At 36.2% G+C, this 14,131-nt stretch overlaps 1 protein-coding gene across 2 annotated transcripts in view; it reads left to right on the top strand.

The window, feature by feature from the left end:
• Positions 1 to 14,131, top strand: part of LGR4 (leucine rich repeat containing G protein-coupled receptor 4) — a 106,583-nt gene that overhangs the window by 76,490 nt on the left and 15,962 nt on the right. The window contains exons 3-7 of one of the 2 annotated variants that reach the window (XM_016920595.4): positions 3,670 to 3,741; positions 5,020 to 5,091; positions 10,713 to 10,928; positions 11,775 to 11,846; positions 13,942 to 14,010. In XM_016920595.4, coding sequence (XP_016776084.4) covers positions 3,670 to 3,741; positions 5,020 to 5,091; positions 10,713 to 10,928; positions 11,775 to 11,846; positions 13,942 to 14,010 — 501 coding nt within the window. The remainder of the gene's footprint in view (positions 1 to 3,669; positions 3,742 to 5,019; positions 5,092 to 10,712; positions 10,929 to 11,774; positions 11,847 to 13,941; positions 14,011 to 14,131) is intronic. The other variant, XM_016920596.4, reaches the window with a different exon arrangement.

Raw genomic sequence — 14,131 nt, 5'->3', positions numbered from 1 at the left:
TACAGGTAGAAGTGGATAAGTATTTCAGCCAGCAGGGCAAGAGGACTTGAATGCTGGCTCCTTCATGTACAAGCAGTGTGACTTATGCCAAGTCACCTAACCACTCAGGGACTCAGAAAAGCAGGGCAGTTGTCTTGAGATGATTAAAATGAAAGAATGTTTGTGTACCAGCTATCACTATCACAGTGTCTGCAACTACTGTAGGCTTATAGTTTTTTTCTTCCAAAGAATTTGGGATTTTTTTCCTAACCTTGCTATTTATTTACTTTGCTCTTTTCTGAATCTGAGCTTTTAGACATGAAGCATCCCCAAGGTTTACTATAAGAAATACTAGCTCATAAAATAAGCAACATGTGAAGAGCTTCTGGAGGGTGCAATTACTGGAGCTGCAGAGCTTTTACCAAGCTGCTGTGCTTGTTACTCATTAACACAGCAGCTCCGTAAACTTAGGTAGATACATTCCTGAAGGCTCCACAGGATATGTTTACTCTACTAACAAACTAAGTAATCAAAGTAGGGTGTCCTCTTGGACGGCATTATCACTGTCCACCACATACTAGTAGTGTTTATTTCTCCAGATCGTTGGCTTGTATTTCAGGATAAGCCTCATGCAGAGCTCATTTTGTCGTTTATATTAAAGATAAATAGAGGAGAAAGAGAATGCTTTTTGAAGTTAGGTGACTTTAGTTTTCTCATGGTTTATAAAACGGGCAGAGATTTGGGAAAAGGAAGCAAATATTTTGGCTAATGTGGTCAAACACTCTTTTCTGTTGACAAGTTAAGATAATCAGGTGTTCTGCATTTTGCCACTTTGTTACTTTATAAAATACTTTTTTTTATGAGCCCAGCACAATAGGCTGAACTCAAGGAAAGCCCATAGATACAAGGACATTCACAACTAATATTAGAGACAAAAGAATAATAAGAATCCTGTAACAGCCTTACTCTGTTTATAGTGTTTCTTTTTTGGAGGACTCTAGCTTTTTAACACTTGGAAGAGCAGTCACAGGGCTATCTGAGGCCCTAGGGAAAGATGGCTACTGCCTCTTATGGCTTTTATGGTGCAATTTGATCTTTTAAAATGTGACCTTTTAAGCACTTTGCATTACAGCTGTGAGCATTATCAGTTGAATTTAATGAGTGAGACCGGGGTCCCTTTGAGATTGCTTGTACCAAGCTTGCACTAAGGTAGACTTTGGGATGCTATGGCACCGGAATGGTGAGCATTTTCAAGGAGGAGCTTCTGAGAAAGCAGTTTCTGTTTAATGAATTGGCATGTTGGTGGGTGGTAACAGAAGTTTGAGATGCACACCCTGTTCTTGAAGGCATTTGTACTTGGCCCGCAAGACTAATATACAAGAAACAACCAGTAGACGGTAGCTTGTGACCAAGTTTATGAGCTCTGAGTGTTCAAGCATAGGGCACATTTATAAGAACTGAAGCTTTCAAGAGGAGCAGCATTGCAGTTGGGTGTTTAAGGGGGTACAAATGAGGTTGCTAGGTGAAACATTTAAAAGATGTAGTGCTTTGGGAGGCCAAGGCAGGCGGATCATTTGAGGTCAGGAATTCGAAACCAGCCTGGCCAACATGGTGAAACCCCGTCTCTACTAAAAATACAAAAATTAGCTGGGTGTGGTGGTGGGCGTTTGTAATCCCAGCTACTCTGGAGGCTGAGGTAGGAGAATTGCTTGAATCCAGGAGGCAGAGATTGCAGTGAGCTGAGATTGCACCACTGCACTCCAGCCTGGGCAACAGAGTGAGACTCCGTCTCAAAAAATAAATAAATAAAATAAATAAGTAAGTAAAAAATGTAGTGATAAAGCTGGCTAGTCTAGAACCAAGAGGATTTGCTAAAGATAAATATTTTAAAATGGAAGCAACTGAAGAGGCCTTAAAACCATCTTCTTCGGTCTCTTGTTTTACTTCTGGTGAGCCCTGGGAGGTGAAGGCTACAAGGCTGACAGCACAAAGCAAGCTGTTGTGAGCCTGGGTTATGGGGAAACCTTGAAAGGCAATGCAGTGTAGAATTTAGGTACTTGGATGCCTTGTAAGAAACAAAGTGCATGGTGGGAGGACTTTTTAGGAAGAATTTAGTTTAGGAGCATGAACTGTGCTAAACTTGGTGGTATTACCTGAGAATCCAGCATTGTTATTCTTGCCATTGAAGAAATAATTCTTCATACTTACCCCTTTGGTTTCTGGGTCTTTTGGCTGTTTGCTTTTCTGTCCCCTTCCCGCCCCCCCATCTTCAGTGCAATCGCCTCTGTGTTAATGCTAGGTAAGGATTACACTTCCCAGGGCAATTTGTATTTTATTAGTAACTGGAACACCACTTCAAGAGAAAATAATGCATCTAAAAGTAGAGCTTCAGGCCACAGTGACTTCACATTTTAAGGCTGGTAAAGTGTCTTTCTTGTATCCCTAAAATCAGGATATACAAGTAGAACAGATTAGAAGTGGGGGAACCTAAAGATGTTGTGTGTCTGGCACTTAGTAGGTACTCATTTTTAAATGAATGAATGAATTGATGAATAAGGCTTAGGGATGCAGAGTTTTTAGGGAGGGAATAGGAAGAATAGTGGAAATACATACCTTTTAAAGGAGGGATTATAAATATTAAGTTTTATATATTTTTTAAATTAAAAAATTTAATTATAAGTTTTAACAGAGGAATTTTAAAGGAGGACTTGGTGACTATGTGGTCCTGAGACATGTGTAGAAGAGAGCATTAAAATATATATATACATAGTTACAGAATCTAGCTGTTTAGGAGAGTATCCCTGACAGAACCAGGACCCAGGAGAGTCCTGTGTTTGATCATATGAACACACAATCATTATTTTTGAGTACACATTTGAAAACCTTCCTTCACTTCACCTGTCTACAAGTTAACTTATGTGAATCACTGCCCTGCATCCTGATTCTTCTCCCTAATATCCTCTGTTCAAGTTTTTCTTCTATTTCTCTATGCCCAGGGAAATAGGAGGAAAAGTAGGGCTCAGTATGAATTGGGTGCTCAGATTTCTTACAAAAGGATCCAAACAATTCTTATCCTTTCCTTATTCTACTTTTATCTCCACTTGAATTTGTCATGTCAAAATTTCTTTAGGAAAACCTGTTTACTTCAGAAAAAAATATATAGGCCATTGTTTGGAAAGTTATGCTTTCAATGACTCACACTTTTTGCCGCTCTTTTGCACTGGATATGCTGCCCTTGGTTATGCAGAGATAACAGGCTGACTTTCCTCCCAAAAGCATTCTTCCTTGACAGACTGGTTTGCTCTAATCTGTATAAACACTCTTGCCTGCTGACCAGTAGTCTTGTATTTATGAGGCCCTTAGAAAACACTGCAAGCTGCAGAGTGACCATGAATAGCAAACTTAATTTGGTTTAATGTGTTTTGGCTTGCTTGACCTCACCAGAATAAAAATGTGCCTGCTTAAATTATTGTATTGGGACTTAAAAAAAAATTCTAGAGACATTTATCTCATTGGAAGATTCACAGGATCATTTTAGCAAGGGTTTAAGTCCACGTTTAATGTCAGATAGACTTGAGAAATGTTTAACATAGAGTTTTAATCACAGATTAGGTTTTTGTAAGTTCTGAATTTTAAGTCTGAATTACTATTTTTTTCTTGCTACTTTTTTTTTTTTTTTTTTTTCTCTAGACAATTGGCAGGCAACGACCTTTCTTTTATCCACCCAAAGGCCTTGTCTGGGTTGAAAGAACTCAAAGTTCTGTAAGTAATGCAATTTTAGAGTTTCACAGCTGGCTGTGTATTTTCTTTCTGCGTAGTCAACATGCTTGGAACTAGGTTAAGCACAGTTTCTTTTAGTTCAGGATTAAAAGATTTAAGGAGTGGCCAGTGAGTAGTATGGGAGGCTAGAGTTTGATTTAGGCAACCCTGCATCTAGATAACAAAAGTTAAAACTCTAAATAATACGTATTCTGATCTCCAGTATATTACAGTTGAATGTTAGGTTTTTTGGGTGCCTAATGCATTGGAGCAAACCCTTACTTCAGTTTTACTGGTAGGGTTTAGTTTCTACTTATTTTATAGCTATAAGAACTTTGAATTACCTGACTCTAAAAGGGAAAAAGGCTTACAAGTGCTCCAAATGTTAAAATAATTTTAGAGCTCAAGGGAATTCAGATGCCTACAATTTGTATAGCCAGCGAATGGTGAGGAAATAAATTCTTGGCAGTGGTCAGGAGCCTGGAGTATGGCAGATTAGGAAACAGGTGAACTGACTGCCCCCACTTCTGCCACTACCATGCTGGATGACCTTCAGAAGGTCATTAGACCTCTCTGGTTCAGTGAGCTAGGTGGGACCTTTATCTCTTCTATTCTGTGGTTATGACTCATGTCAGGCAGTCATTTTATTAATGTGACAGGAATGGCTTCAGGCAAAAAAATCAAAAGGATTTCATTTTCAGTATGGATCTATGCATCTATTTGGCAGGCCCTAACTAGTAGATGATCAAAGCTCTATTTCTCTTCTGGCCCCACATGCATTGAGGACATGCCTGCTGTTCCTTAAGAGCTTGGGATCTGCCATCCGCTTGAAAAAATTGGCTTTACCTGATGTCCATGTTTCCGGGCTCTGCTTTATTCCAATTTGAAAAGGCATTAGGAATTCCAACGGATTTGCTTATTATACCTCCCAGTTAACTTGTTATAGCTCCTAATTAACATTAACTAATAGCACCCAGGGTGATGAACATTAACTAGTGTGCCTTAATTACCAGAAACAAAACCACCCTTGGAAACATGGATTACCCAGCAAGTCTGTATTAGGGCATGGCTTGGGATAGCAGTATAGATTTCCTTTCTGGCTTTACAACAAGTGCTTCTTGAAGTTTTGCAATTCTCTTGTCTTAGATGCTTTCCACCTCCACCTCCCCCCAATTTTCCCATTGGAAATATTTTTTGGAAAAAAAAAAAAAGGCTCTGAATTTTTCTAAGAAAAAATGGTAACTATCACTTGTTACTCACTAACCAAAAATTTTCTTTCAGAACGCTCCAGAATAATCAGTTGAAAACAGTACCCAGTGAAGCCATTCGAGGGCTGAGTGCTTTGCAGTCTTTGTAAGTAACTTCTTGGTTTCTTGACTCACCAAGAGACTACTCTGGCTGTTAAAGGTGTAAAGAACTAGAATTGTATGGAAAGAGGAGATTTATCCTTTCATCTGAGATAAAAACAGAGATAGCTAGTCGATGTTATCAAAACGTCCTTTGGTGAGGGAGAAGGAGGTGGTTCTGTTTACCTCTTCTCTTGTCTTAGAGGCTGAGAGAAAGCTACTGGGTATTCACTGCTGGGTGTACTTCCATGAGCTTGTGCACTGCTGGTGATCAGCACCCCTTTGGAACCAGTTATGTGTGTACAGAAGTTTTAGTGTCTTGTGCCTTGACTGTCAAGAAACAGCCACAAAGAGGTTTCTGTTTCGTGTGGTAATGATAATCAGAACAAATCGATTGTAATTCCTCAATTTTGTCAAGGGAACTTCTCGGGAAAAATGAAAAAGTATTCTTCAAAACAAGGAACTTCATTAGCTTCTACTAGAATAATGAATACAAATTTGCATTGCCTCACTTCATGTCCTAAATACCAAATGCAATGGGACTCTGGGGCATAGTTTCTCTAAGTGTGGTACTTTGACCACACTTTGCAACAGACTCACTAGGGGGAGATTGCTAAAATGCAGATCCCTAGGCTATATCCTAGAAGTAATGCTGGTTTTCTTTTTAAAGGTAGAATTCAGAAGTCTAATTTTAAATAACAAATAATCTCCCCAGAAGCACTCTGAATAAAAAATGTTAATAGTTATCACCCTTATGTGTGCTGGTATAAAATTGTGTTTTAGCGACATCACATATTTGTATACAATTTGTCTCTTAGGTTTTGTATTATACTTTGAAATAACTGCAAATAGTAGGAAATGCACACAAGTTAGAAAATACAGCGTGAAAATGATTGAGCTGCTTGTCCCATCAGTTTGCTAACATAAAGCCATTTTTAACGGCACCAAAGAGACATCCCTGGAAATTATAAATTATAGGTTACCATTTGATTTTAGATTAGATATTCTGGTAGTTAATGAGCAATGAATGTGAAAATAAAAATATATGCTGTAAAGTTAAACTTTAAACTGTATCTAACCCATAAACAGGGAATATCCACGGTGTTGGCCATTCAATTCTTAGTTGAAATGAAAGTTTAATTTAAGGTGGTTGTATTAAGTAGCTTCCTTCACTAAAATGGTAAGTTATGGAACATAAGGATTTGTTTTTCACCACAGCTAATTGGGTATGTTCTAGGTAGACTCTTAAAATGAATCAATGGGAATGAGTTCCCTTATAGAAATGTTATTTGGCTGACTTCACACACTCTCTCACCTCGGGTGGATATACACAGGACAAGTCATCTGACCTCTCTTGGACCTGAATTCATCAGGCATTTTAAATAGTCATGTTTTCTTTTGCTTCTTAAGAATATATTTTACTTCAAGACCTTCATATTGAATTGTCATTTTGTAAGATTTAATAATCAAAATACTCAATTATTTTGTCTAGTTTAAAGGGTAATAAAGAGAAGACTAAAATCTCATTTTCAACTGTAGAACAGAAAAATTACCAAAAAAATACAAATATTCTCTCTAATTTGTGGTCAATAAGTACATTAAAGTACGAGACATTTATTGGTAATGTAGATGATTTAAAGTGATGTTTTTCACATAAATCATAGGTTTCTCTTTCATGTTTTAGAAAAGCATACTGTGCTTATCATTCATGGAGCAAATTGCTTAGTTTAAATTATCTCCAAAATTGGGATGAGTGTATGGAGTGGAGGTAAAACAAACTTTTTTTTAAAGGCATTGGGATGTTTTCATATACATCAGAAACACAAGGAGCTGCTCTGTGTCAGGCCTGTTTTCTTTAAGGAGGAAATGTTCATGCGTTTGTTAGTAGAGTGGGTGCACTGGTGAAGTTAGATAGAGTTAAAGTTCTCTCATGGTGTAAAACAGTCTTATCAGCACTTGAGTCATTTTGAAAATCTGTTCTTCAGATCTGAATTACATGAAAGATTTCATTGTGGTTTTGAATAGTGCTTAAAAGAAGCAAAGTTCATTAGGGATTGAAATTGACCAGAAGTGGTTTGATGCAAGTGTATGTTTGATAATGACTATAAAATCTGAAAGCCAATTGTTGATACTAGTAAAAAGGTAGCATAATTGCCTCCCATAAAGTTAAAATAACTAAAACATTACCTCAGCAGGGTATTAAAATGACATGTCATAATTATCTCCACTAGAAATTTTTTAACATCAGATTACATTTTTATTGACTATTAAAAGATCTCAAAGATTAACTTTCCTAGGTTTTTCTCAGTTTTGAAATATATTTATAACACATTATTGGTAAGTTAGAACAGAGAAAAAGGAGATCTTTTGATTATACAGGTGTTTATTGATAACAAAGACTTTCAACAGTTAAATATCTGCATTTAATATTATTTTGTTACTGTAGTTCGTTTAGACAAGAAATTTAAAAATACATGAGTCTTAGTCAATTGTAAAATAGGCTTTTGAGAATAGAAAATAGAAGCATGTCTTCCAGACAAAAATAACAAAGAAATTGAGTGAATAAATATGTTATTCACCGTTTAACAAGAAAACTGCGATTAACAAAGCAATAATTTAATCTCTTACCACATGGAGTTTAAATAGAAAAATACCTTGAATAAACCCTCATATTCTTTCTACTTTGTGAGATAGCTGATGCTTTTCAGCATCTACTTAAAGAATTATAGTATTTTCTTCATCTGTTAGTTAGGGTGAATACTAATAGAATAGATCATTGTTACAAAGCCACACAGAGACAGTGCTCTGAAGCACTGGTCTCAGTATAAGTACATACTCTTCACTTTTATGGGTGCCTCACCACACCCACATGTGAATTGAGAGATAAGGATTAACCATTTGAGTCACCACAAATCGTTTTTCTCATTTAACCTCTTATTTAAGAGTTTCGTTTTTCCATAGTTCTTTTTAATCCCTGCTTATATGTGACTTCACAATTTTTTGGAAATTTTTAGTACGGAGGAAATTGTATCCATGCTTTTATTGTTGTATTATGCTATTTTGTATAGAAGATAGCTTTATTACTGTCTTAGCTCAAAACTCACCTAGTTTTCTAGCAGTAAGTTAAGGCTATCTTTTTTCCTTGATGACACAGAATTCACAAGAGTTTAACGGTTGTATACAGTACTGAATTTATATTAAAAAGGCACTGACCACTTTCCTTGTTATACTATTTTCTGTATCAGTGGAGGCATTGTAGGTATTTGGAGGTGCATTACATACTATTTTATTGAATATGAATATACATCATCAACATGATAAAATAAACAATTTAAACTTTTCAGCTGTAGTAACACTAAGGAACTTCAATTTGTAATGAAAATACAACCCAAACCCCCTACCTGGCCTATAGGGACTTAAGGAATGTGGACCCTGTTTGCATCCCCTGCCACATGTGTGTCCCTGGTCCCTCTACTCTCCTCCTCCTGTGTTTTAATCACTCTTAACCTTCTGGGAGTTGCTGGATCATACTAAGTTGGTTTCTACTACTGGGTCTCTGCCCTGGCTCTTTCCTTTGCCTAAAACACTCCTTGCCCAGCTCCTACTTTGACTCATTCTTGCTTTTTCTTTAGGTCTCACTTTAAATGTCACCTTAGAAATACTTTTCTTGACCAAATGCATTTTGAGTAACTACTCTCCTCCTCAGAGTCCGTCAGTCTTTAACCTCAGTGCCCTGTTTATCTATTCCAGAAGTAGTTTTTAAAGTACTTCGTTATCATTTTGTAACGTGTTTATTGTGTTGTATGTTACCTCCGCCACTGGAATGTCAGTCTCTTGAGGACAGGCCTCATGCCTGTTGTGTTAACTATTTTATCCTTTGTACCTAACAAGATGCTCAATTTAACTGCGTTGAGTGAATTGCAGGTAATTAAGTTATCTACAAGTATAATTTAGCTACATTAATATTTATTTATATAATATGCTTAATTGTATGATTATGTATTTAAGTCTTTTTCCTCCTAAGAATGGAAAAGTTCCATGAGGGGTGTGTGTGCGTGTGCGCGTGTGTGTGTGCACACATGTTTGAACACAGTTCTATCTGCTCATTAAAGCAAATCTCCTAAACAGCTCTGTAGGCAGTACTTTGCCGCTCTGTAGCCAGTACTTGGCCAGTCTGTTATGTAAAAGTTGCCTGTCTCAGGGCAAGTTCTAAAAGCCCCCAAAATAAACAAGTCTAAAAATGTGTGTTTCTAGGTAGATTCTTAAGGCAGCCGCTCAGTGTCCTAAGCTCTCCCTTTTTAAGTGTTCTTTCAGTTATCTTGACTCTATTAGAAAGAAAGCTTCCATCAGATACTCACCAGGACCAATGATCTTTAACCCCTGCTAATCTGTCATTAGGAAGGGAAAATGCATCTGGGGCTGGGAGCAGTTAATTGGGACCAGGGGCCCAGAACTTGACTGTGGTGGAAAGGGACAATTATGGCAGGAACTGAAGTTGGAACAGCACAAGGAAACAGGAGGCACAAAAACCACTCTAAAACTCAGAATTTCCTGAACCTGAAAGTTGTCAAACTATTTCTTTAAAAAGATGCAGTCATTTTGAATTTTTAACAGTTTTTTTCTGTTCTGTAATTTTCACAAAGAAGTCCAAGGCTGTGAGGCATGAATGTAAGTAATGAAGATACATCAACAAGGGATTTGTGAGGAAAGCTGTGATTTGCCTGGCACGTAGTGTCCCTCATCATATTAATACCAGATTGTCTTTGTGTTGAAAAGCAATTATTCCAACAATTACATGTTGTTGTGCCAACAATAATACGTAGGACTTAGTTTCCTGATTTTCAGATGGGGACTTAATTTTAAATATATGTAATCCTATTAGTAAGGTGTTCTTAATTCCAAAATTTTTGGAAAAATTGAAGAACCTTTAAAGCCACAGTAACATTGATTCGAGGAGCTGCTTGGTTTTTCCAACAGATAATTTGACCTTAATAACTGTTAATTTTGGCACACTGATTTTTCAAAAGCACTTAACTGCTAAGAGAAGAAGAAAAAGTTGCTTTGCCTGTACATGACACTTATATTTTTAACTTGCCTAGAGGTAATAAGGATGATTGAAAATCTGTTTAGATTCTTTATTGCTATACAAAAATTTTAAGTATTTTCTAATATTTCTCTTTGGTACAGAATCAGAGTAGCAACTAAATTTAATGTCTAATGTTAGTTATAATGTAACATTGGAAGTAAAGTAGCTTATTTGGTCAGTTTAGTTTCTTTTTTTGTATGTCTGATAATTATGCTCTAAAACGTAATTTCAATATGAACTTTGCAAGTGTTTTTAAAAAATATATCTTTCTGCTATAAAGTTACTTCTTAGCCAAAAGCCAAAGATAGTTGAAGAATATAGATTTGGATACATGCCATTCTTATGAAGAAAGAGAAAGAACTGACTTTCATACACTATACAGATCATGAAAAAGTTATTAGATGTTATGAGGACTTCTAGTAAAATTAAAGATGATAATTTTTATAAGTCCTTTTTGTTTTGAAAGCTTTGAGTTGTGAGACTTGAACCGACTCATTTCACTAGAATTTGTTACTGAACATGGTTGTTTTTGTTTCTGTTAGGCGTTTAGATGCCAACCATATTACCTCAGTCCCCGAGGACAGTTTTGAAGGACTTGTTCAGTTACGGCATCTGTGGCTGGATGACAACAGCTTGACGGAGGTGCCTGTGCACCCCCTCAGCAATCTGCCCACCCTACAGGCGCTGACCCTGGCTCTCAACAAGATCTCAAGCATCCCTGACTTTGCATTTACCAACCTTTCAAGCCTGGTAGTTCTGTAAGTATCTATCCCTTTTAATTCCATATATTTGTATTAATTGGGGTACAAAAAACAGATTTCTTCTGACAGATTATTATCAACGCATCTCGCTGAATATGCTCCTGAATAGTTAGTGCTTTGGGAGCTGCTTTTGTACAATATTAAACAGAACAGGATAATTTAAAACATTACCAGCTGATGATAATTGTTGAATCTCCCTAAGACAAATGACCAGTTGTAATCATGAGAAGAAATTGGGTCATTCAGCACACACTTACACAGCTTTTACTTGTGTCCCAGCAGCGTATTCAATGTTAAAAGAAGGGAAATCATTTCGAGGTGTCCATAGAAGTTAGTCCCAGGGATATTTCGTGTTTTCCACTTGTTCAGAGAGTATGTGATGCAGTGTGTTTTTAATCTTCCAAGACATAACAAAATAGTGCTTCTTTTAAAATCTGTTGGAGATCTCACTGGTGTAAACTACACACTTCCTCCACACCATTACCCTCATGTCCTCAGTAAGAGAGCTCATCAAATTTTTCTTCGTATATTTAAGAGCTAATCAAAACTTTATTTTGATATGAATAAATATTAATCTTCCATGTATGTACCATATTTCCACTAGAGATACTTTCTCTTTCCATGAGGTAGTCTATGTTTAGTGAGTCTGTGCAGTGTACATAGCAAGAGATAACTACCCAATGTCACTTGTTTTCTGTGGTCAACAGAAAACTGTTTAGCTGTTTAGCTGTTGATATGTTTAGCTACATCATTCCTTTACACACCAACTCAGACATATAAAACAATGATAATAGTTGCCAATGGGAGATGGAAAAGTCATTTTATGCTTTTTTTCCCCCTTAGGCATCTTCATAACAATAAAATTAAAAGCCTGAGTCAACACTGTTTTGATGGACTAGATAACCTGGAGACCTTGTAAGTATATTCATATTTTGGGCAACTGCATTGTGATATTGAAAGTATAATTTTGTACTTCATTGCAGAAAAAGAAAAAAATATTGGCCTTAAGTTCAGCTCCTTATTAATTCACTTTGATACTGGATTAAATTCTTGCTATCAAATAACCTAATTATGAGTACTAATCTAAGTCCATGGCTAAAAATGGCAAAGTGTGAATTGCATATTTTCCCCCAAAGAATACACATTCAAAACAGCTCAATCTACAAAGATGTATACCTTTCTGGAAATGTTGGTTTTGTTAAATGTATGACAGTTTTGGAAGTTAGAAAATTCTAAAATGAATTCTGGATAGTGTTATTTTTTCCATGATCTCAGTTGCCTTCTAATTGTTAACACTGGGTTTGAATACTATGTCTGCTTTTACATGTAACAAATGAAGATTTTTATATTCTGCTATGATACTTTTGTTGTTGTTTCCACGAGCTAAAGTGTTTGAGACCTCTGGCTGTTTCAACTGTACATTGCACCACTATATAAGTAAAAGGCATTGTGTAGCTGTGTATAATTGAGAATGGGATATTTATTTTTGTTCTTTTAGCCTATATTAGTTGCCTTTATTGCCTTCATTCAAAGATAATGTAATTTTTGCTGTTGTGATGAGTAAATGATTCAGAGAAGGTCCCAATTACATGGGTGAGTAAAACCTGATTAGAATGCTCAGAGTATGTAGTATTTTATTTGACTGAATTTTCTGGTTAACTGTCAATTAATGAGAAGACTTAAAATCTTTTAGGACTCTATTAATTCACTTTTCTATCTAAATTAGAGGATAGGGAACATCAATGGATATATGAAAGTTGAAAATCTTGTAGAAGATAGTTCCAAACTCAGATCTCCTTTGCTAAGTGTGTGAGTTCTAGTGTTATAAATAAAAGATTGAATAGGTTTCCTAATCCTAAGCTGTGTACACTATTTCAATTATGTTAAAATTAAACCTCTTCCCAGTTAAATTTTTATTTGCCATTTTTCTTCTGTTACAAAAAGGAAAAGGAAACCAAAATAGGTCTCAAAGGAGCTGAGCTTTTAATTTTATTTTACTTTCATTCTGAAATCAATCATGCAAATCATATGCCAGTGTGCTCTTTATGTTAAAAGAAATTAAACTTTAAACACTCTCAGAACTAAGACTTTTTAGTACAGATCACTATGGCTTGTCTTTCTCCTAACTAATGTAAAATTCCCAATAATTCATAACTTGTATGAGGACAACAGTTGTGTGAATCTACCCTGGTCCTTCTGATTATTTTTTATTTTTTTATTTTTTATTTTTTTTTGAGACGGAGTCTCACTTTGTCACCAGGCTGGAGTGCAGTGGCATGATCTCGGCTCACTGCAACCTCCATCTCCCAGGTTCAAGAGATTCTCCTGTCTCAGCTTCCTGAGTAGCTGGGACTACAGGCATGTGCCACCATGCCCTGCTAATTTTGGTATTTTTAGTAGAGATGGGGTTTCACCATGTTGGCCAGGATGGTCTTGATCTCTTGACCTCATGATCTGCCCGCCTCAGCCTCCCAAAGTGCTGGGATTACAGGCATGAACCACTGTGCCTGGCCTCCTTCTGATTATTTTTATCTCAGGTCATCACGCTGATGGTGGAACTGAGGTCAGCTGCTCTTATACCAGAATTTCAGGAAGCCACTGTGAACTCCAAATGGAAACCTCAGTTTCATGCTGTCATTTACAAATGGATATTCAATGAATTATATTCTAGAATGAATTTTCAGAGAAATACCATTCAGATGATTTATGTATTTAATGCATCAGTAATACATGATTCTGAAAATTATTTGAACTTGTAAGTTTCTTGACCTAAAAGCATCATGGAAGAAGAATGATTTCTCTCTATTCATTATTGTAAGAAAAGGTGTAAATTCAGTTAAACTCCTACATGGTTTTGAATGACGATATGGTTGATAAAGATTACCATACAGAGGATATGATTTAAAAAAATACTTGTCTGTATTAAAAAAATACTTGTCTGTAACAAAATGCCTTATGAATTATGACCACTATTTAATATTTTGATATATTTTCACCCATTTTTTTCTAGAGACTTGAATTATAATAACCTGGGGGAATTTCCTCAGGCTATTAAAGCCCTTCCTAGCCTTAAAGAGCTGTGAGTATTGCTTCATTCTCTTTATGTCTTCATATCCCTGAAACTCACCATTTAATGTTCCAACAATGGGATTTTAGAACATCTTGTTCCATTATGTATAACCATAATACATGCACACAAA

The sequence above is a fragment of the Pan troglodytes genome, chromosome 9 (genome assembly GCF_028858775.2).
Source record: "Pan troglodytes isolate AG18354 chromosome 9, NHGRI_mPanTro3-v2.0_pri, whole genome shotgun sequence".
Classification (NCBI taxonomy): Eukaryota; Metazoa; Chordata; class Mammalia; order Primates; family Hominidae; genus Pan; species Pan troglodytes.
Note: the sequence above shows the minus strand (reverse complement) of the source record. Positions and strands in the feature narration are given on the sequence as shown.